Source organism: Dasypus novemcinctus, chromosome 27 (genome assembly GCF_030445035.2).
Source record: "Dasypus novemcinctus isolate mDasNov1 chromosome 27, mDasNov1.1.hap2, whole genome shotgun sequence".
NCBI classification, from domain to species: Eukaryota; Metazoa; Chordata; class Mammalia; order Cingulata; family Dasypodidae; genus Dasypus; species Dasypus novemcinctus.
The window spans coordinates 25,105,629-25,128,694 of record NC_080699.1 but is presented as its reverse complement, the minus strand read 5'-3'; the positions used below and the strand labels follow the sequence as shown (position 1 = coordinate 25,128,694).

The window sequence follows — 23,066 nt, the reverse complement described above, 5'->3', positions numbered from 1 at the left end:
AGTCTGTGCCTTGGGCTATGTACTTTTCTCTTTTTTTGGTCTCTTAATAAAGTCTTAACTCCCTTACCTACCCTGAAAAAAAAGAACAAACAGGGCTTATCCTTGCAATCCATTGGGCCCTTGAATTTGACGCATCGTGTTTTTTTTAAGATTTATTTATTTCTCTCCCCTTCCCCCCTGTTGTCTGCTCTCTCTTCCATTCGCTGTATGTTCTGTGTCCACTTGCATTATCAGGTGGCACTGGGAAACTGTGTCTTTTTTGTTGTGTCATCTTGTTGTGCCAGCTTTCCGTGTGTGTGGTGCCACTCCTGGGCAGGCTGCACTTTTTTCACATGGGGTGGCTCTCCTTGCAGGGCACGGTCCTTGCATGTGTGTGTGGGGGGTGCCCCTGCGTGGCATGGCACTCCTCACAAGCGGCAGCACTGCGCGTGGGCCGGCTCACCACATGGGTCAGGAGGCCCTGGGGCTCGAACCCTGGGCCTGCCACGTGCTGGTGGACGCTCTATCGGCTGAGCCACGTCCGCTTCCCACATTCTTTGGTTTTGATCTTCAACAGGGATTAGACCCCCCGAAGCGCTTGGCAAATCCCTGAAATCGGCAGGCCTGAATTCCTAATTGCTGCATTTTTTCCACTTTTCTGTTCGAGACCACTGAATGCTAAAATGTGGATGCATACATACTGAAACAAAAACAATTCATTGTACAAAAAAAAAAAATCCGTTGGCCATAAATGTGAGTGTTAATTTCTGAACCCTCAATTCTGTTCCATTGGTCTATATGTCTGTCCTGGCATCATTACCACGCTTTTTGATTACTGTAGCAATTTAATATGTTTTTAAATCAGTAAGTGTGAGTTCATCAACTTTGTTCTTCTTTTTCAAGATAGTTTTGGCTATTTGGGGACTGTTACCCTTCCATTTAAATTTCATGACTGCCTTTTCCATTTCTGCAAAGAAGGCTGTTGGGATTTAGATTGGGATGAACCTATAAATCACTTTTGGTAGAACTGACATCTTAACAATACTTAGTCTTCCAAGCTATGAACATGGATTTCCATTTATTGAGGTCTTTAATTTCTTTTAGTAATGTTGTGTAGCTTTCCACATACAAGTCCTTTACATCCTTGGTTAATGAATTTATCCCTAGGTATTCTTTCAGTTACTATTGCCAAAGGACCTCCTTCCAGAATGAGGAAGCAGCTCCAGCACCTGTCACCTCTGATGGCTCATGGTCCATTCCACACCCATTAATCCCTACTAGAATTGAGCAAATTCAATTTGACCCACCCTGCGTGGAGATGAGGTTATACATTGACAATAGCTGAAAGGAGAAATAAAACTTGAGCCTGACTACCCTTTTCAAAGATTCCTTTCTCTCATGTCTCTCAGCTTATCTTGGCCTCCTTTGGTGGTTTGTCCTTTTTTCAACTATCTCATAAGTGATGCACTTCCCCATCTTGTCAGTCTCCCAGCTGATTTCACCTACTCTTGTGGCTTTGACTACCGTCCTTTATCCCAATCCTAGGCTTCTAGGACTTTGGACTCCCCTCCCCTGCTTAAATGCCAACCATCAACACATGTACAGGTGAAATGGTGTACAGTACTCTCAAATTCAACATGTTCCAAATTAACATTATACTCTAGCCCTTCTTTCTCTCATATTCTTTACTACTGTGGTGGTTTGGAGCTAAACGTACCCCCAGAAAAACATGCTCTTAACCCATTCCTGTGGCTGTGAACCAACTGTAAGTACGACCTTTTGATGAAGTTAATTCAGTTGAGGGGGTGTGGTCCACCTCAGTTGGGATGGGTCCTAATCCCATTACTGCAGTCCTCTGTAAGGGGAATGAAATTTTGACAGAGAGAGTCACAGGAAGCAAGAAGCTGAAATTTGACAGAACCCAGCAGAGAATGGAGAGGCTGCCATGTGCACTGCCTTGTAACAATCTAAAGACCAAGGATTGCCATCAGCCAGCCCAGAATGCACAATCTTTGGGGAGAAAGCATCACCTTGATTTGGGCTTTCTCTTAGCCTCAAAACCATGAGCATGGGGCGGCGGACTTGACCCAGTGGTTAGGGCATCCGCCTACCACATGGGAGGTCCGTGGTTCAAACCCCGGGCCTCCCTGACCCGCGTGCAGCTAGCCCATGCGCAGTGCTGATGTGTGCAAGGAGTGCTGTGCCATGCAGGGGTGTCCCCCGCGTAGGGGAGCCCCACGCGCAAGGAGTGCACCCCGTAAGGAAAGGCGCCCAGCGCGAAAGAAAGTGCAGCCTGCCCAGGAATGGCACTGCCCACACGGAGAATTGACGCAGCAAAATGATGCAACAAAAAGAAACACAGATTCCCTGCTGCTGACAACAACAGAAGTGGACAAAGAAGACGCAGCAAATAGACACAGAGAACAGACAACCAGGGTGGGGAGAGGGAGGGGAGAGAAATAAATAAATAAATCTTTAAAAAAAAAAAAAAAACGAGCAAATAAATTTCTGTTTTTAAAACTGGAAGTTTTCTAGAACAGTTGAATAAACTACCCAAGCTAGAAATCAACCTAGATTCCTCCCTTCCCTGCTTATCCCAAAAAGCAGATTCTACTTCTTAAATCTTTGAAATCCTCCTCTCTAATCTAGTTAGTCCTGCCTCATAGGACACGCTTTTCCCCTGGACAATTCTAACCCTTTCTAATTGTTCTTAGGTCTCCAGCCTTGCCCCTTTCCTACTCATCATCCACAATACAATTGGATGTTCTTTCTAAAGTAGATGATTGTCACTCTCCTGTTTAAGGGCCCTCACTATCTCTAATTGCTCATAGGTGGTTTTGCCTCTGCTTACCTGCATAGCCTCAGTTCCTACCCCTCCCACTTCTCTCTGCATCCCAACTTGTGTTTACCTGCAGGTATCCTACCTCTTATGCACCTACTTTCTTCCTACATATCTTTTAGCAGTCAACTCAAAAGCCACCTCCTCACTGCTAGGAAGCCAACTCCTTGATTTTAAAACTAGTGGAAAGGGAAAGAGTAAAGCATTTATCTTGTCTTTCTCATACTTTCAGGATAAGCAAATTGTGGCTAGGAGAAAGATTTTTCTATACAAGAATTTCACTTATTAAACGAAGGATAGAATTAGAATACCACTATTTTTCAATTTTCTTTTTTTTTAAGATAAAAAAATTTTTTTATATCCCCCTCTCCCACCCCCGGTTTTTGTCTGTTCATTGTTTGCTCACCTTCTCTGGGAGGCACGGGGAACAAAACCTGGGACCTCCCACATGGGAGGCAAGTGCTCAACAGCCGAAGCCACATCTCTTCCCACGGGCTGTGGCATCTACAGGCTTGTGGCACCTGCTTATTGCAGGGTGTGGCATCTAACTTGTGGGGGGTGTGGTGTCTGCTTGTCCTCTTGAGGAGGCTCTGGAACCCAAACCCAGGACCTCCCATGTGACAGGCAGGCACCCAACTGGTTAAGCCACACCCACGTCCCTATTTTTCAAGGAATGGATCTAGGCAATGATCAACAGCTGCTAATAGCAAAATCAGACACTGTGGACTTCCTGATGGAACTATACCACACCTGCATCTAATCGACCTTCCAATTCTAATTACCAATTTATAGGAAATACTGGGGTTTGAGGACCATGTTAAAAGACCGCCATGGGGATGTAATCAGCAAAATCCATACAAAAGACCCAGTTTTGTCAACAAACAAACTGCAAGGAAAAAAAGAATGGAGGGGGAACCTATAGATTTTAGAAGAGACGTTAAGAGGCATATCAAGTAAATGGGGCCTTATTGGTTTCTGAAAACAAGTATTCAAAAAATGAGAAAATTGGGAAACTAAGACTAGTATTCAGATAAAAAAGAGCTATGGAACGATTGTTAGTTTTTTAGATGTGACAGACAATGGTGTTATTAAAATAAAAGAGTCCATATCTTTTAGAGAAGAAATGATGCTAGGAGTTGCTTAAAAAATAATCCAGGGAAGAGGAATGGGTATGGGTATAGATGAAGCCAAAGATGACGGTAAGTGGATGAGGCTGGATGACAGATGTGGGGGTTCATTATACTTTTGTCTCATTTCAGCTGGAGAAAAAAGGGCAGCTTCTTCCTAACATCTTTCCAGGCCTCATGGAGTTAAGTTCTTCCTTTTTATGCTCCCTTAGTGTGCCCTTACTGTGATTACAACTCTTATCACAGTCCAGAAATTGTCCCTAGATCCGGAGGGCAGGGACTGTAGTCTCTCCTCTGAACTGGGTATACAGTACCTGCTTAACAAATAGCAGTGGAATGAGCAGACGATACTTCCTTGGACCTTTGGCAGGGTTGGCTGCTACACGTGAGCATCTCCCAAAATTATCCTCATGATCCAGAACAATGGGCATTGCCCCTGGATCCTGAGCAAGGCTGAGTTCATTCCTCCTTTGAGGAAAACTCTGGGCTCCTTTTGCTGCACACCAGGCAAAATGACTTATTGGCTCTGGAAGCATTCCATTTTTATCCTTGGAGTTGACCCCCATCCTCAGGCTGAACACACACACACACACACGCAGAGAAAGAAGGCTGCTCACAGGGGGCTTTAATAAGGCATGGGCTGACAATTGCCTCTTGGGGTTAACAGGATTCAAGTTCAAAGAGGAAGGGCATCATATCTGTAAGAAAAGAAGAGAGTCAAAGGAATCTGCCCTTTGCACCTGCTGTTCCTAAGCCTGGAATGCTCTCGCACAGCAGGCAATCTACTTCTCTCTCAAGGTCAAATGCCACCTCTCCTCTGAAGCCTCCCTGAACTGTTCCAGGGAAAGAGAAAGCCCCACTGCACATGACCTGTTTCCATGCTTCTCATATTTTATGGTCACCATTTCCTTATGCTGCTGGGACTGAGAGGGGTGCCCAGAGCATCTTAGTGGTTTCCCCAACTCCCTGTGCATCAACTCCCACGCTTGTGGAGAGGTCTTGCCCCCAGGAGGCACGGCTCCAGGGTCTCAGACCGACCTCCGTCCCCCAAAGACTTCCAACCGAAGATGCCCCGCGGTGTGACCCAGGGCCCCTCCTTGTGTGCTCAGCAGCGGGCCAGCGCCCCCGGGCCCCTCCCTCGGTCCCCTGCCTGTCGGGGCTCCACACCTGGCTCGCTCATACACTGCTGGATACTCTCCAGCCGAGTGGACTCCAGGGCGCGGGCCTCCTCCTGGAAGCGGCGGCGTCCCTCCTCGGTCAGCTTCCAGAGGCAGGATCGAGGCCGCGCGCTGCTCCCGCCCTGCACGCTCACCGGCACTTTCTCAAAGCTGTCGCGGAAGCACAGGTTGTGGCGGACGGTATTCTTCCAGCCTTCTGGAGCCGTCTGGAAGAAGGGGAAATGCTGTCTGGGGACAGGAAAGAAAGGTAAGGAAAGGCATGGCTTCTTGCGGGGACGCCCTAACCTCGAGAAAGGTCGCCCCTAGCGTTCCGGGAACCTCAGCCCTTCTCTCTAGGGGGAGGGTGCCGCGCTGGCCTGGGGGCGCCCCCTGCTGGGTGAACGTGGCAGGACGCGTCCTGCTGGTGCTCGTGCTACCCCTCCTCTTCCACCCCGTCTGCGGCCCCATGCTCCGCTCCGGAAGGCTCGTTGTCCCCCTCTCCTCTGAGGGCTCAGGGCTCTGTCCAGCAGCCTGAACCGCGCAGAATCAGGCCGACCCAGTCCTGTAAGAGGGCTCAAGGAGGGACACCCCTTGAGGATTAGCAGCGTGGCCCCGGGGCTGGGGATCCAGCAGGAGACGCTTTCAGGTGGGCTCGCTTCTCCTGGTATTGGGAAAGGACCTGGCGAACTCCCTCACTCCCACGTGGTATGTGACCACCGAAGCTAAACTGTCAAGCCCTTCTCCGTGGGGCTCCCCTAAGCCCTGGCCTCTGGGGGTTCAGGGAGCTGTGCATCCCAGGGTAAGGGTCTAGAAACTGGTGGGAAAACCAGATTTTACACTGGAGTGTCTTGAGAGCAAGGCAGAAACTGCTACCTGACCCAGGGGAATTTATGTTCTCAACTAAGAAATAAAAAGGTTGGAATTTTTTTTTCACTGTGAAAGGGGATGGGGGGTGAAGGGGGATCGGTGAGGGTATCTTCCTGTTCATGTGGGTGCACCTTCGGGGGCAACCCAGATCCAGCACCTGGGAAAGGAGAACTGGGGAAGGACTCATCCTCAGGCCCAGAGGGGGAAAACGAGGCACCACACGAAGGCGCCTGCCTCCCACCCTCCCCTTCCCCACAGGGCCTGGCACGTACTGAGTGAAGGTGTAGATCTGCTGCACGTTGAGGCCGCACGGGGGACTGTTCCTTAAAGCCAGGGCGATTAGGTGGAAGTAATTGAGTGGGGGCCGGGACCAGAGCCTCCTCTCCTGGCTGCTGGCTTGCCGAAGCCTCCGACTCTGGAGCGGGCCCTTTTTGTGTGGGGGTGGGAGAGCCCCAAAGGAGCTGTCATCCTGGTTCTCAGCCTCCTCCTCTTCCTCCGTCTCCTCCTCCGTCTCCTCCTCTTCTTCCTCCTCCTCTTCTGTAAGCTGGAGGAGCACAGAGTAGGAGCTGGTCCTGACTCCACAGCCTCTACTTCCCGGGTGCAGTGAGTGGGATGAGGGGGCAGTGATCCATGTGGACTCCCCCCAAACCCAAGGATGCAGGTCATTCCTGAACCCATCAACCCTTTGTGATCCCCAAAAAAAAACGAACTCCGAGCCATCCCTGTGCCCACCCTTCCCATAGCCCAAGCCTGGCCCACAAACCCCTGAATTCCTACCTCCCAGTCGCTCGGGGAAGAGGCAAACCACTTCCCTGGGGGAGACTCCTCACTGGAGCAGGGCGGCAGTGCCTCCACCACCGTGACCTTGGGGCAGCTGGACTCTTCCTCTTTTGGGGGCGGCTGAGGGCAGAGTGTGCTTGTCAGAGCCTCTCTTGCTGCGGCCTCCAGCTTCCCGGGGGGGTACACGATGTTGGAGTTGACCCACATCCACAGGTTGGGTTCAATGTCAGGACCTGCGCAGAGCATCAGGAGGTGGCGTGCCACGTCTCACGGCCTTGGACGTCCCTGGCGTCCAGCCCAGGCCACAGAGGACCCGCTCCCCTCTACTCACCATCTCTGTCAGGTCTGGGTTTCTTCTCCAGAGGCAGTTTTGGAGGCTTAACTAACCGGAGTCTGTATCTGGCAACTGGTGGAAAAAGAGACAAGAGAAGATTGCCGATATGGACTTGAAGTTTCTCTGGGAGTGAGGCAGGTTAGGACAGTGAAAGGGGGAGGGCGGCGGGCATGGCGGCTGGCACGGCAGACCCCGCCCAGAAACCTGAGAAGACCCCGCGAGATGCCAGCCCTGACACCCTCATTTGGAATAAGAATCCCGTTCAGCATCAAAGGAAAGCCCTGGATACCCTCAAAAGCCCTCACCCTTGGACCCTAAGAAATGACAGCTGGGACAATGAATCAGAACAGCAAACAGCTGGGCCCCGCCCCAACGTTATGAAAGGGGAGGAAGACTTGTCAAGCCCTGACCCGGGCCCCGCGCACAACACACCCTGCAGTATGCCCACAGTTCGTGCTTTGGACCATGTACTTTTCTCATTTTCTTGTTTCTTAATAAACCCTGTATTCCCTTGCCTACCCTATGGCATGTTCTTAAATTATTTTATGCAGGGAAGCAGACACGGCTCAACTGATAGAGTGCGCGTCTACTATATGGAGGGTCCAGGGTTCGATTCCCAGGGCCTCCTGGTCTGTGTGGTGAGCTGGCCCATGCACAGTGCTGATGCGTGCAAGGAGTGCCCTGCCATGCAGGGGTGCCCCCACGTAGGGGTGCCCCATGCACAAGGAATGCGCCCCACAAGGAGAGCTGCCCCACTTGAAAAAAGTGCAGCCCACCCAGGAGTGGCGCCACACACATGGAGAGATGACACAGCAAGATGACGCAACAAAAGAGAGACGCAGTTTCTCAGTGCCACCAGATAATGCAAGTGGATGCAGAAGAACCACAGCAAATGGACACAGAGAGCAGACAAGAGGGTGGGGAAGGGGAGAGAAAGAAATATAATAAATCTTAAAAAAAATTTCTTTTATGCAACTTAAGCCTAGAAGCCCAGAAACCATAGCCAGTAACAGAAGGTGACAGTGGAAGTCATGATACCATATTCTACTGGCTTCCCCTTAACTTCCTGAGCTTCTCAGGCTCCTTCCCCCTCCTTGCCCCTCCCTCACCCCAGAAATGCTGGTGTCTGTCGTGTCCACAACTCTCCTTCCTCCACATATACTCTTCCCTGAACAATCTCATGCATGCTTGTGGCTTCACCATCTGTAAATTTCAGGCTCCAAAATTTTTATCTCTAGCCCAGACTTCTCTGCTAGCCCTTAAACAGAACCGCCTCCTAGATGTCTTTACTGGGATATCTCAGGAACAAACTCAACACTTCTAAAGCTGAACTGCATCTTCCTTGCAAACTTGCTCTTCCTCTTGTATTTCCTCTCTCGGCAAATACCATACCATCCAAGTGGTTGTTTGGGCTAGAACTTGGAAATCTTCCTTCTAAAATGGTTTGTTTATCCTCTTTCCCTTTTCAATTGTATTAGTTTGAGCGATCTTCCTAAATGTTAATCTATCATGCCATTACTCTGCTTAAAACCTTTTGATGGCTGTCTATTGTCCAAATAGAAACAAATGTAAACTCCTTGAAATGGTCTGCAGGCCAGGGCTCCTCTTCAGTGCTGGCATCCCTCCCAGGCTCTGGATCTAGGCCTTCCCAAGCAGACATACTCTTCCCTCTTCCTGCCTGCCTGATTAATTGCTACTTACCCATCAGCTCTAAAGTAAGTCTTCTCCGATCACCTGGCCAAATACTCCCACAGCACACATTTTATTGTAACTGCTTGCTTAGAGTCTATCTCCAGGTCTAACTTCTTCATTGCTGCATCCTCAGTGACTGGAAAATGGGAGGAGCTCAATTTATTGGATGAATGAATGCTTGGTGGATTAAGAGTAAATCAAGGGAAGTGGATGTGGCTCAACAGATAGAGCATCCGCCCACCATACAGGAGGTCCAAGGGTTCAATACCCAGGGCGCCCTGGCTCGTGTGGCGAGCTGGCCCACGCACAGCGCTGCTGCATGCAAGGAGTGCTGGCCCATGCAGGGATGCCCCTGCGTAAGGGTGCCCCCCCATGCAAGGAGTGGCCCCTGCACAAGGAGAGCCACCCCGCACGAAACTGCAGCCCACCCAGAAGTGGTGCCTCACACAAGGAGAGCTGATGTGGCAAAATGACGCAACAAAATGAGACAGAGATTGCCAGTGCCGCTGACAAGAATACAAGTGGACACAGAAGAACACACAGCAAATGGACACAGAAAGCAGACAACGGGGGGGGGGGGAACACAAATAAAATAAACCTTTAAAAAAAAAAGAGGGAAGTGGACTTGGTGCAGTGGTTAGGGCGTCCGCCTACCACACAATGACGAAGCAAATAGACACAGAGAACAGACAACCGGGGCGGGGGGTGGGGGGGAGGGGAGAGAAATAAATAAATAAATCTTTAAAAATATATATGAATGTTAAAAAAAAAAGAGTAAATCAAGTGTATATTACAGCTAACTGCTCAGCACTATGCTGACTCGTTGGTATTAGTGGAACTGTATGTGTCCCATTACTGTTTCCATGATTGCTGACATTTTAATCAGATGAATATAGTTTTTTTTTTGGAAATGATATACTTACTGGAGAGTGTGGTAATTAGAAATTACATCTTTTTTTTTTTTAAATTTTATTTATTTCTCTCCCCTTCCCCTCTACCCCGGTTGTCTGTTCTCTGTGTCTATTTGCTGTGTCTTCTTTGTCCGCTTCTGTTGTTGTCAGCAGCACGGGAATCTGTGTTTATTTTTGTTGCGTCATCTTGCGTCAGCTCTCCGTGTGTGTGGTGCCGCTCCTGGGCAGGCTGCACTTTCTTTCACGCTGGGCAGCTCTCCTTATGGGGCGCACTCCTTGCGTGTGGGGCTCCCCTACATGGGGGACACCCCTGAGTGGCACAGCACTCCTTGAGTGCATCAGCACTGCGCATGCGCCAGCTCCACATGGGTCAAGGAGGCCCGGGGTTTGAACCGTGGACCTCCCATGTGGTAGACGGACGCCCTAACCACTGGGCCAAGTCCGCTTCCTGAAATTACATTGTTAATGTTCAACATAGTGCTGGAAAAAGGAAAAAGTCATGAGACATAATGTTGAAAAGGAAAAGGCAAAAGTATCATTTTCAGGAAAAAATGATTAACAGAAAACCATACAAAATTGACATACAAATTATTAGAATGGATAAAAGTCTAGCAAGTTTACTGGATATATAAGAGCAACATGCTAATCCATACTATCCCTCTATACTAACATTAACAAACTGGAGGAAAAAAAATATATAAGGAGCAGATGTAGTTCAAATGGTTGAGCACCTGCTTCCCATGTACAAGGTCTGGGGTCCAATCCCCAGTACCTCCTAAAAAAAAAAAGCCCTGAATAGAGAGAGCTAATACATATATACTGTAACAATGCCAATTATACCAAATCTATAAATTTTATGCTGATATTATAATACATAAAAATTAAAAGGTTCTGCATGGTAAAAACCACCATAAGCTAAAAAACAAACAAAAAAACAATAAAGTAAACCAGAAAAAATATTTCAACTCATATATAAAGTTCTTTGTTTTCTAATAGAGAGAGAGCGCCTACAAATCAGTAAGTAAAAGACAAACACAAATCTTTTTTAAAAAAAATGGACAGGGAAGTGGGCGTGGCTCAACTGATAGAGCATCTGCCTACCATATGGAGGGTCCAGGGTTCGATACCCAGGGCCTCCTGACCCAAAAGGTAAGCTGGCCCATGCGCAGTGCTGCCATGCACAAGGAGTGCCGTGCCACCACTCTCAAGGAGTGCACCCCACAAGGAGAGCCACCCTGCGTGAAAAAAGTGCAGCCCGCCCAGGAGTGGTGCCACAAACACGGAGAGCTGACGCAGCAAGATGACGCAACAACAACAAAAAAAGATGTGGTTTCCCAGTGCCGCCAGATAATGCAAGCAGAAGCAGAAAAACACACAGCGAATGGGCACAGAGAGCAGACAACGGGGTCAGAGGGAAGGGAAGAGAAATAAATCTTTTTAAAAAAGGACAAAAGATATGAAGATATTCACAAGAGGAAGGCAGGGGTACCTGAATGGTTAACAAGATGCTCAGCCTTTCTAGTAATAAGAAAAACAGAAAAAAATGAGAGAATACTTGATGTAAATCATATTGACAAGAATGATAGAAATAGATAATATTAAGTGATGACAAAAGATGCAAGGAAATAGAAACCCTTATTACTACAGTTCTGAGTGTCAACTGGTACAGCCATTGTAAAGAGCAATCAAGCAGGGCTTCAACTTGCTATACTTACTGTCTACTCCTAAGTGTGTATATTTAGGTTAATATAGGAACTTATGTATTTATCCTCATTGTTAGTGTCATCCACCAAATCCTTGGTCATCCCCCTTCATTTAGAGTTTAGCTCCTGGATGGATCACCGCCACTCTCTCCAACACTACAGTTCCTGTTTAATCTTGGCTATTTCAGTAGATAAACAGATGATTCTCCCAATAACCTGGTTTCTCAGTTTCTTGAATTCTCCAAAGATCTTGCCTTCTACCCTACTTTAGACAGTTCTTCTCACATACCAATAACAGCAAACTCTGTAATCTCATTTTATGCACCACATAAAAATATACCACCTATCTTTCCAGCTCCCTCCCTCTCAACCCCAACTATTTTTTAAAATTTACTGAAATATATAACTCACATACAAACATACATAAACAAGTGTATAATAATAGTTGTGAACTTACAAAACAAACATATATAACATCATATAGAACTCTCATAACTCACCCCACCACCAACACCTTAGATTGTTGTTAAACCTCTTTAACTAATGATTAAAGAGCATTGTCAAAATATTACTACTAATCAAAGTATTTTCCCCAACCCTCCCTATTATTATTATCTTTATATCATTTATATATAAACATACATAAACAATTAAGTGTATGGTAAAAGTTGTGAACTTACAAAGCAAACATGTATAATATCATACAAGGGTTCCATACCGCAACCCTCCACCAACACCTTGCATTGTTGTGAGATGTTTGTTACAAATTATGAAAGAATATTGTCAGAATCTTATTACTAATCATAGTCCTTATCTTATATTTGGTGTTTTTACCCCAATCCACCCTATTATTATTTTTAAAATATTTTTTTATGACAGAAGATGTAAACTTATAAAACAATCATGCACATGTGCAGAATTCCCAAACAATACCCCTCTATTAACACACCATACTGTGGTGGAACATTTGTTACAGATAAGATAATATCATCTGATTGTTACCATGTCCATAGTATAATTTTGGCTCACATTTTCCATACTGCCCCATTATCAACACAGTACATCTTTGGCATATATGCAAGAATATTATATTATTATTGTTAAACACAGTCCTTCGGTCATTCCAGTCTATTTTTCCCATGCGTTCCCAACACCCTGCAGTAGTGATATACATTTGCTGTAGCTCACAAAGGACACTCTTGCATCTGCACCATCAACCACAATTTTCATCCACCTCTTGGTTCACTGTGCCATTCAGTTCCTAGATTATTCTCTAGCATTCTGTCAATTGGCATTTACATCCCTAGACTACCATTTTCAGCCACATCCCCATTTATAAACTAGCTATTACTCACTATTTGTTACCATCCATTCTATACATTTCCACACTTTTACAGTAAAGCTAATTAAAACTTCTACATACATTAAACATCATTAGTCCATCTCAGTCCTTCTCTTATCTCCGTTAATAATCCACCACCTACCACCAGGCCTTGAAGATATTTTCCTACAATTTCTTCTAGAAGTTTTATGGTTCTTGCTTTTATTTTTAGATTTTTGATCCATTTTGAGTTAATTTTTGGATAAGGTGTGAGATAGAGCCCCTCTTTCCTTCTTTTGGCTATAGATTTCCAGTTCTTTTACCACCATTTTGCAGAATGGACCATTCTGCCCGAGTTGTGTGGGTTTGACAGGCTAGTCAAAAATCACTTGACCATATGTGAGGGTCTGTTTTTAAGCCATCAATTTGGTTCCATTGGTCTGTGTCTGTCTTTATGCCAGTACCATGCTGTTTTTACCACTATAGCTTCATAGTATGATGTAAACTTGGGAGATGAGGGTTCGCTTTTCCTTTTATGATGTTTCTGGCTATTCAGGACCCCTTACCCTTCCAAATAAATTTGATAATTGTGTTTTCAATTTTTTTAAAATGATGGTGGAATTTTTATCAGGGTTGCATTGAATCTGTATATCAATTTGACTGGAATTGACATCTTAATGATATTTAGTCTTCCAATCCATTAGCATGGAATGTTCTTCCAGTTATTTAGGGCTTTTTTGATTTGTTTTAACACCGAGTTGTAATTTTCTGAATACAAGTGCTTTACATCGTTGGTTAAGTTTATTCCTATTTCAGTTTTATCTGTCATATTTTATTTTCTCCACTCTTTTGACACTTTTAGTTATTTTTATTGATATAATCTTCATTTCTAGACTCTCTTCCAGGCCTCTCTCTCCTGTCTTTTCTTTTTAGGCTCTAGCACACCCTTTAGTATTTCCTGAAAATCTGGTCTCTTGTTTAGAAATTCTCTGTTTCTGTTTATCTGTAAATATTCTAATCTTGCCCTCATTTTTGAAAGGCAGTCTTGCTGGATATAAAATTCTTGGCTGGAAGTTTTTTCTCATAGTACCTTAAATATATCAGACCACTGTCTTCTTGCCTGTGTGGTTTCTGTGAGAAATCAGCACTTAATTTTATTGGGTATCCCTTATAGGCTATTGCTTTTCTCTTGCTGTTCTCAGAATTCTCTCTTTGTCTTTGGCATTTGACATTCTCATTAGTGTGTGTCTTGGAGTTGGTCTATTCAGATTTTTTCAGATGGGAGTATGTTGTGCTTCTTGGACATGGATAGCTATGTCCTTCAATAGGGTTGGGAAATTTTCTAACATTATTTCTTTAAATATTCCTTCTGCCCCTTTTCCCTTCTTTTCTCCTTCTGGGACACCCATGACTCATAGTTTGCACTTGCTGTCATTTAGCTCCCTGAGGCCTTGTTCAATTTTTTCCATTCTTTACTTCATCTGTTCTTTTGTATGTTTACTTTCAGAGACCATTTCTTCAAGGTCACCAATCCTTTCTTCTGCCTCCTCAAATCTGCTATTATATTGATTCCAGTGTTTTTTAAATTTCATTTAGTGGACCTTTGATTCCCATAAGATCTACTATTTTTCTATGCATGCTTTCAAATTCTTCTTTGTGCTCATCCAGTGTCGTCTTAATATCCTTAATCTCTTTAGCCATCTCATTGAGTTTATTAAGGAGATTTGTTTGATCTATAATTAGTTGTCTCAACTGCTATATGTCATCTGGAGGCTTTTTTGATCCCACTGAAATCCAATTCATTGATCATTTCACCCTTTCACTGCTCTCAATCACTTGATATCATCTCTTGTTTAATCAGTTTGAAACCCCAAGGTCAAACATTATGCTCACTTCCTTGCAGGCAACCTCAATTCCCTGACCTAATGACTCTGGAATATTTGCTTGGCCAAACCATTAAATGAACTTTGCTGACTCCACCCTTGCCCGTGCAGTTGAACTTGGCTTGAGAAAAACATAGTCCTACTCACTGGTCTCATGAGTCTCTATTTTTTTTTTTCTTCGAAGATTTATTTTATTTATGTCAGCTCTCCGTGTGTACAGTGCCACTCCTGGGCGGGCTGTGCTTTTTTTGCGCAGGGTGGCTGTCCTTTCAGGGGGCACTCCTTCCATGTGGGGCTGCTGTATGCAGGGGACACTCCTGCATGGCATGGCACTCCTTGCATGTGGCAGCACTGCACAGGGGCCAGCTCACCACACAGATCAGGAGGCCCTGGGTATCGAACCCTGGACCCTCCATATGGTGGGCAGATGCTCTATCAGTTGAGCCACAACCGTTTCCACTCACATGCATCTCAAGAGGGACTTCAACACTGCCTGCCAATCATACTAAATTTCTCATCTCTTTCCATCTACCTCTACTATCTCATTCCTACCCTTCCCCCTCAATATGATTTCTTAAAAAATAAGAAGCAATCAGAACTTCTGCAGATTCCTTAAACCTCATCTACTCACCTACCAATGTTTACACCCATGTACCTTCCTGCCTGGTACGATTCAAAACTATTCAGATGAATTAACTATCTCATGCTTCTACCCAAAGCTTCTCTCTCTTGGGTACATATCCTCTCATGCCTTCTCAAGGACAATATTTCAATAATCCTCTCTCTTTCCTGTGTCATTATTTTGTCTCTGTTGGATCATTCTCATCAGCATTCAAACATGCTGTTAATTCTTGCATGTTATTAAAAAACAAGAGTTTCCTTTGCCCCCACTTTCTGTGCCAGGCCACTGTGCCATATATTCACTTTCCTTTGGGCAAAACTCCTTGAAAGAATTGCCTATACTTTTCTGTCTTCTCTTCCCCTGCTTCCATTATTTCTTAAACCCACTACAGGGGAATGAGTATAGCTCAGTGGTGAGTGTCAACTCCCACGTACAAGGTCCCAGGTTCAATCCCCAGCCCCGTACCTCCAAAAAACAAAAAGAAGATTATTACTAAACTAATATATAATCATATACCAGTGACTTTCCAAATTTGCTTCTCCAGGCCATACCTCTCATCAGAACCCCAGATTCAAATATCCAACTAACTATTCAGCATTTCCATTTGGATGTCTAACAAGTATCTCAAACTCAGCTTGTCCAGAACAGAATTCTTGATTTTCTTTACTAAACCAATTCTACCATGAACCTCCTCCATCTCAATACAAGGCAATTCCATCCCTCCACTTGATCGGCCAAAAACTTCAAATCTCTTTCTCATAAGGCATACTAAATAATTTGAGTCACCCAGGGCTAAAGGAAAATGAAGAGCTCCCTGTTCAAAAATTATTAAAAATTTCCCAGGCAAAGGACAAGATTAATGCAAAAGAAACCATCAATGAGGAAGACTTGGGACATTTCAGACTTTAAAAATGGTCCTAAAATGTTCAAAAAGCTAAAGAAAACATGGACAAACTAATAAAGGAAATCAGGAAAAGACAGATGAAGAAGAGAATATCAGGGAAGCAGATGTGGCTCAAGTGATAAAGTCTCTACCTACCATATGGGAGGACCCAGGTTCAATCCCTGGGGCCTCCTGGTGAAAAGGAAGAGAAAGCGTGCCTGCACAGCAAGCCAGTGCCCACATGGCGAGCCAAGTGCCCACACAATGAGCTGAATGCCCACATGGCTAGCTGACTGCCTACACAAGTGCCTGCGTGGTGAGCCAAGTGCCCGTGTGGTGAGCCAAGTGTCTGCGTGGCGAGCTGAGTGTCCATGTGAGTGCCAGTGTGGAGAGCTGAGTGCCCATGTGCGTGCCTGCACCGTGAGCCAAGTGCCCACAGGAGTGCCCGTATACAAGCCAGTGCCCACATGGTGAGTCGGTGCCCACCCAGCAAGCCAACTGCCCACGGTGAGCCAGTGCCCATGCAAGTGAGTCATGCAGCAAGGTGATGATGCAACAAAAGAGAGACAAAGAGGAGAATCAAGGTGAAGCGCAGCAGAGGCCCAGAACTGAGGTGGTGCAATTGACAGGGAACCTCTCTCCACATCAGAGGTCCCCAGGATCAAATCCCAGGGGGAAGTGGACGTGGTCCAATGGATAGGGCATCCGCCTACCACGTGGGAGGTCCAAGGTTCAAACCCCGGGTCTCTGTGACCTGTATGGTGCTGGCCCATGTGCAGTGCTGATGCGCACAAGGAGTGCCCTGCCACGCAGGGGTGTCCCCCGCGTAGGGGAGCCCCACACATAAGGAGTGCACCCTGTAAGGAGAGCTGCCCAGCGCAAAAGAAAGTGCAGCCTGCCCAGGAATGGCGCCGCACACACGGAGAGCTGACACAGCCAGATGACGCAACAAAAAGAGACACAGATTCCTGGTGCCGCTGCTAAGGATAGGAGCGGTCACAGAAGAACACACAGCAAATGGACACAGAGAGCAGACAACTGGGGTGGGGGGGGAAGGGGAGAGAAATAAATAAATAAATCTTAAAAAAAAAAAATCCTAGGGAATCCTAGAGGAGAAAGATGAGAAGAGAAGGCAAAAAGAGAAATAGACACAGAAGATGACACAGTGACCAGCCACAGGCAGCAAAAACAGCAGGGCAGGGGAGGGGAAGGAAAAAATAGCCTTTATTTTTAAAAAAAGAATATCAATAGAGAGAAATTTCTGTCTATTTTTTTAAATTGAACTCTGGACCTCGTACATGGGACGCAGGCGCCCCACCACTGAGTTACATCTGCTCCCCTTGGTTCCTTTCCATAAGGGTGTAGCTCAGTGGTGGAGCACCTGCTTCCCATGTACGAGGTCCTGGGTTTGATCCCTGGTACCTCCTAAAAAAAAAGAAATGGGAGCAGATGTGGCTCAAGCAGTTGAGCAGCTGCTTCCCACACGGAAGGTCCTGAGTTCAGTGCCTGGTGCCTCCTGAAAAACAAACAAACAACAAGCAAACAAATGAAAAATCCAGCTCAGGGAAGCCTGTGGGGCTGAGTGGTTGAGTGCCGGCTTCTGGCACACGAGGTCCCAGGTCCAGTCCCTGGTCCTGGTACCTCAAAAGAGAAAAGGAACCAAACAGCTCTGAAGACCACAGTAACAAAAATTAAAAATTCCTTAGAGGGGTTCAACAGATTGGAGCTGACAGAAGAATCTGAACTAGAAGATAAGACAACTGAAAGCATCCATTTTAAGAAGCAGAAGAAAGAAAGAATGAAGAAAAGTACAGAGTCTGAGGAGCCTGTGGGACACTATCAGGTGTGCCAAATATGCAGAGTGGGAGTCCCAGAAGAAGAGAGAAAGGGGCAGAGAGAATATTCAAAGAAGTAATGGTTGGAAACTTCCCAAATTTAACAAAACACATGAATATATACATTCAAGATGCACAATAAACTCCAAACAGGATAAAAACAAATAGACCCACACTGTGCCACGTTATAATCAAACTGTCAAATGCCAATTTGACAGAATTCTGAAAGCTGTAAGGAGAAGCAACATCACACACAAGGGAGCCTTGATAAGATTAAATGTTGATTTAGCATCAGAAACCATGGAGGCAATGAGGCAGTAGGAAGACGTATTTAAAGTGCCAAAAGCAAAAAATTGCCAACCAAGAATTCTATATCAGGTAGAACTTTCTTTCCAAAATAAGGGAGGGAGGGAAGTGGATGTGGCTCAAGCAATTGGGCTCCCACCTACCACATGGGAGTCCACGGTTCGGTTCTCAGTACGTCCTAAAGAAGACAGCGAGCTGGTGCAAAGGGCAGGCACGGCAAGCTGACGCAACAAGAGGCACAAGAAGAAAAAACATAATGAGAGACATAACAAAAATGGGGAGCAGAGGTTCCTGGTGCTTCCTAAAGAGGATGAGCAGAACAGCAAGCTGGTGCAATGAGCAGACGCAGTGAACTGACACAAGAGACACAAGAGGAAAAACATAGCAAGAGACACAACAAAGCAAAGTACAGAGGTGGCTTAAGCAATTAGGCGCCTCCCTCCCACATCAGAGGTCCTTGGTCTGGTTCCCAGTGCCTCCTAAAGATACAAAGATGACGAACAAATATAGCAAGTGCACACAATGAAGGGGTAGGAAGAGATAAATAAATAAAATAAATCTTTAAACAAAAGAAGCAAAAAAAGAAAAGAAATTTTTAAAAAATCTTTAAAAACAAAAACAAATGAGGGAGGGATTAAAACATTCCCAGATAAACAAAAGCTGAGGGACCATGTCACCACCAGACTGGCCATATAAGAAATGGTAAAGGAAGTTCTGGGAGTGGAAAGGGAAGGATGCTAGACAATGAACTACATAAAAGTGAGGGGATGGAAGGGTACAGGAACATAATTTTGTTATAGACAGAGGGTGTTAAATTTAAGCCCTATGATAACCACAAAGAAAACAGGAGAAAATATGCAAATTTATAGAGACAGAAAGTAGAGGACAGGTTACCAGGGATGGGGGGCAGTGGCGAGTTAATGCAAGATGAGTGTAGGGAATGAAGGGCAAGTTCTAGTAGCGGATGGTGGTAAGGGTACTACACCATTGTGAATGTGATTATATTCCACCGAATGGTCTGCTTGGGAAGGGTTGGGAAGATTTTTGTTGTATATACCTTTCCACAATTAAAAAAAAAAGCATCTAAAGAGACAATGACAGGGACACAGATTTGGCTCAACAGATAGAGCGTCCACCTACCACATGGGAGGTCCAGGGTTCAAACCCAGGGCTTCCTGGCCCCTGTGGTGAGCTGGCCCATGCGCAGTGCGGATGTGTGCAAGGAGTGCTGTGCCACGCAGGGGTGTCCCCTGTGTAGGGGAGCCCCACGCGAAAGGAGTGCACCCCGTAAGGAGAGCCACCCAGCGTGAAAGAAAGTGCAGCCTGCCCAGGAATGGCGCCGCACACACGGAGAGCTGACACAAGAAGGTGACCCAACAAAAAGAAACACAGAGTCCTGGTGCCGCTGATAAGGATAGAAGCGGTCACAGAAGAACACACAGCGAATGGACACAGAGAGCAGACAATGGGGGAGCAAAGGGGAGGAAGGGGAGAGAAATAAAAAATCTTTTTAAAAAATTAAAAAAATAAAGAGAAAATGACAAATAAATGCAATATGTGATAATGGATGGCATCTACTAACGGAGGAGGAAAGACTACAAAGGATATTATTAGGTGTAGCTCAGTGGTTGACCACCTGCTTCCCATATGGTCCTGGGTTCAATCCCCAGTACCTCCAAAAAAAAAAAAAAAGATTAGGACATAAGAAAAAATAAAAATATAGAATGCAAGCTTTATATCAATGTTAGATTTCTTGAACTTGATAACTGTACTTAAGGTGATTACATAGGTGAATATCCTTGTCCACAGGAAAAAGAGTGGAAGTATTATGTACTCAAGAAATATGATGTGTACAACCTGCTCTCAAATGTTCAGAAAATAGATATAGCAAAGATGGCAAAATTTGAAAATTGGTAGACTTGGTAATCTGGGGGTGGGGTGGGGTATGTTGAAGTTCTTTATATGGGGTTTATATTATTTCTGCAACTGTCCTGAAATTATTTTAAAATTAAAAGTTTTAAAAATATTTTAGTTTCAAGTAATGACCAGAGAGCATTCAACCAAGCACTCATGATAGCCAGCCGTGACGTCATGCCCTTTCTCTGCGCCAGCCTTTCAGCCATGCCTCATTTTACTCAACATCAGCCCCAAGGCCCTGAAAGCGGCCGACGATGCCTCCCTGCTCTCTGCCCACCTCCTTCCCAACGCTTCTTTTTCTTTACTTCGATTCAGTCATATTGGCCTCTTTGCTCTTTCTCAGACACTCCAAGCATATCCTTCCTTCTGGCTTTTGCACTAGCTCTTCCTTCTGCCTGGAAAACTTTTCCTCTAAATTATTTTCTTGGGGAAGCGGATTTGGCTCAACGGATAGAGCATCCACCTACCACATGGGAGGTCCAAGGTTGAAACCCCGGGCCTCCTTGATCCGTGTGGAACTGGCCCACACGCAGTGCGGATGCGCGCAAGGAGTGCCGTGCCACGCAGGGGTGTCCCCCGCGCAGGGGAGCCCCATGTGCAAGGAGTGCGCCCCGCAAGTGCGCCCACACGAAAGAAAGCGCAGCCTGCCCAGGAGTGGTGCTGCACACACGGAGAGCTGACGCAGCAAGATGACGCAACAAAAAGACACAGATTTCTGGTGCCGCTGACAAGAATAGAAGTGGACAGAGAAGAACACACAGCGAATGGACAGAGAGAGCAGACAACTGGTGGAGGGGGGAGGGGAGAGAAATTGAAAAAACAAATCTTTAAAAATAAATAAATAATCTTCTTGGCTCACTCCTTCAACATTCCCGACAGAGTCCAACCTGACCACCAGTTTAAAACTGTAGTGATCCCCGCTCTTCCCGCTGAGCCCTCCTGAGCCCTCGTAGCCTGCACTCCCCCCAGTCCCCCCTGCAGTTATCACCTTATAACATCCCATATAATTTACTCATTTATTCTGATCATTGTGGCTTGTCTGCCCCCAGAAGAATGCAAGCTCAACAAAGATGCCTCTGTTTTGTCCACTGTGTATTGTGCCTAGAACAATGCCTGGCAAACTGTAGGTGCTCAATAAATATTTAGAGCTCACAATCATTTAAGTTCATTCTATACCTTATGGTGGCAAAGCGTTGGGGCAATCCATACGTCCACGGCAAGAACGGGAATGTAAAAGGTGGCATATGCATACAACAGAATACTACACAATCAGGAATAACAACCAGGTCTGCATTGAGCAATATGAATAGCTCAGAAAACAATGTTGAACCAACAACAAAAAGCAAGACGAGTTAAATAATTTATGTAAATTAAGATCACATATAAACACAAAATACTGCTAAAGAGCTTTCAAAGGCAGGAATACCTAAAGGCATAACTCTCTGCACGGGAGATCCAAAGCGGGGAAGAAAATAATATTTTAAAAAGACCACGATAGTCATCTACCCACTCAGCAAATACTGAGCACCTCGAGGCGCCAGGCCATGTATTCACAGCTGGGGACAGCTCCAAGGGCAAACTGATAAATTAAAAAAGAAGAAAAAAAAAAAGGTAGAGACGGAAAAAGAAAGTGTAGAGTACACCAAACGGCGATGAGCGCCATGGCGAAAACACCGCGAGAGGCCTAGCATTGCGAGGCGCAGCGCGGGAGGCCGCGGTGCTGGGGGAGTCGCCTGCCCTCGGGGGGCGTGTGGTCCCTCGGGGGGCGTGTGGTCCCGGGGGCAGGAGCCCAGACGCCACTCCGGAATCCGCCAACTAGGTGGGGGCTGGGGGCTCCGGGGACTCCGCAGAGGGGCCAGGGGGCCGGAAACGTCATGCCCTCGCCTGGTGTTCGGCCCCTGGGAGGCCAGGAGCGAAGGCTCGGGGCGCCGAGCGGCCCCCGGGGCGCTTCCTTGAGCCCCCCGCACCCAGGCCACCCAGCCGCGCCCATCCCCCACCCCAGCCGGCGCTCACGTTTCTGCTCTGCTAGGGACAGGTGGGAGGTGGTGAACGCCAGGAAGCACTCGTTCCCCATGTCCCAGTCCAGCAGCCCCGGGACCTGGCCATGGAGGCTGGCCCAGAGATCGGGACGGTGGAGTTTCAGGTCCACTTTCAGGCGGAGGAGAGGGGTGTGCAGGGCAGGAAGGCTGACGGGTATCGGGCCTCTCAGGCACCTCCTCCAATATAGCGGCTCGGCCTGAATTAGGAGGAGGGAGCTCAGGTGCGGAGCCACCATCTTTGATGCTCTCAATCTGCTCCGGGAGCAACTGAGTACAGTGTAGCAGTCTTGCCTCAAGCCCCGACGCTTTCATTTTGGGGCTTGGGGTCCTGGAGGGGCCAGAAGGGGGATAGCCCAGGCTTTCTTCCCCATCTACGTTTGCACAAAGCTCTGCTCTTATTTAAAGGGCAGAAAGATCCTATGGTAGGTTCACAGTTACTCTCTAGGAGTTCTGATAGGTTTTATGGCTTTTCCAGGATCACATGTTTATTAATAGTAAATGAGGGAGATAGGATAGAATGGTGATTTAATTTTGTTTTTGCTTTTGTTTTTAATTTCACATTTACACAATTAAATCTGTAAATTTCCCTCAAACATACCAATTAAACCAACTATTAACATTTTCTTTTTTTCCTCTTAACAAATCAATTTTATTGATGCATATTAATAAAGCATACAATTCATCCAAAATGTACAGTCAGTGGTATTTAGTATGATCACATAGGTGAACATCCATCTCTTCAATCATTATTAGAGCATTTTAATTATTTCCATAATAGTAATAAAAATAATGAACAAAGAACTGACAAATAAAAGTCTTCACCTCTCAATCTCTGTTTCCCCTGCTGTATGTAGCTGCTATTTCTGGCTAT

General features: G+C 46.0%; 1 protein-coding gene across 1 annotated transcript; it reads right to left on the bottom strand.

Annotated features, from left to right (window-relative positions):
• Positions 1 to 4,557: 4,557 nt before the first annotated feature.
• On the bottom strand, positions 4,558 to 22,431 carry FOXR1 (forkhead box R1). Its single transcript, XM_023588187.2, has 6 exons — positions 22,170 to 22,431; positions 7,081 to 7,155; positions 6,747 to 6,982; positions 6,242 to 6,471; positions 5,113 to 5,351; positions 4,558 to 4,643 (listed from the first exon to the last, which is right to left on the bottom strand). Exons 1-6 carry the CDS (start codon positions 22,429 to 22,431, stop codon positions 4,606 to 4,608), a joined length of 1,080 nt encoding a protein of 359 aa, XP_023443955.1. The 3' UTR covers positions 4,558 to 4,605.
• Between the last annotated feature and the right edge of the window lie 635 nt (positions 22,432 to 23,066).

Bases quoted from the DNA above. Each gene is read 5' to 3' on its own strand.
- FOXR1 (XM_023588187.2), bottom strand. From the start codon at position 22,431: ATGGTGGCTCCGCACCTGAGCTCCCTCCTCCTAATTCAGGCCGAGCCG. The intron at 5,352-6,241 runs GTACGTGCCAGG...TCCTGTCCCCAG, and splicing joins CAGATCTACACCTTCACTCA to ACAGCATTTCCCCTTCTTCC. The intron at 4,644-5,112 runs GTGTGGAGCCCC...CTTTTCTTACAG, and splicing joins GCAGTGTATGAGCGAGCCAG to ATATGATGCCCTTCCTCTTT.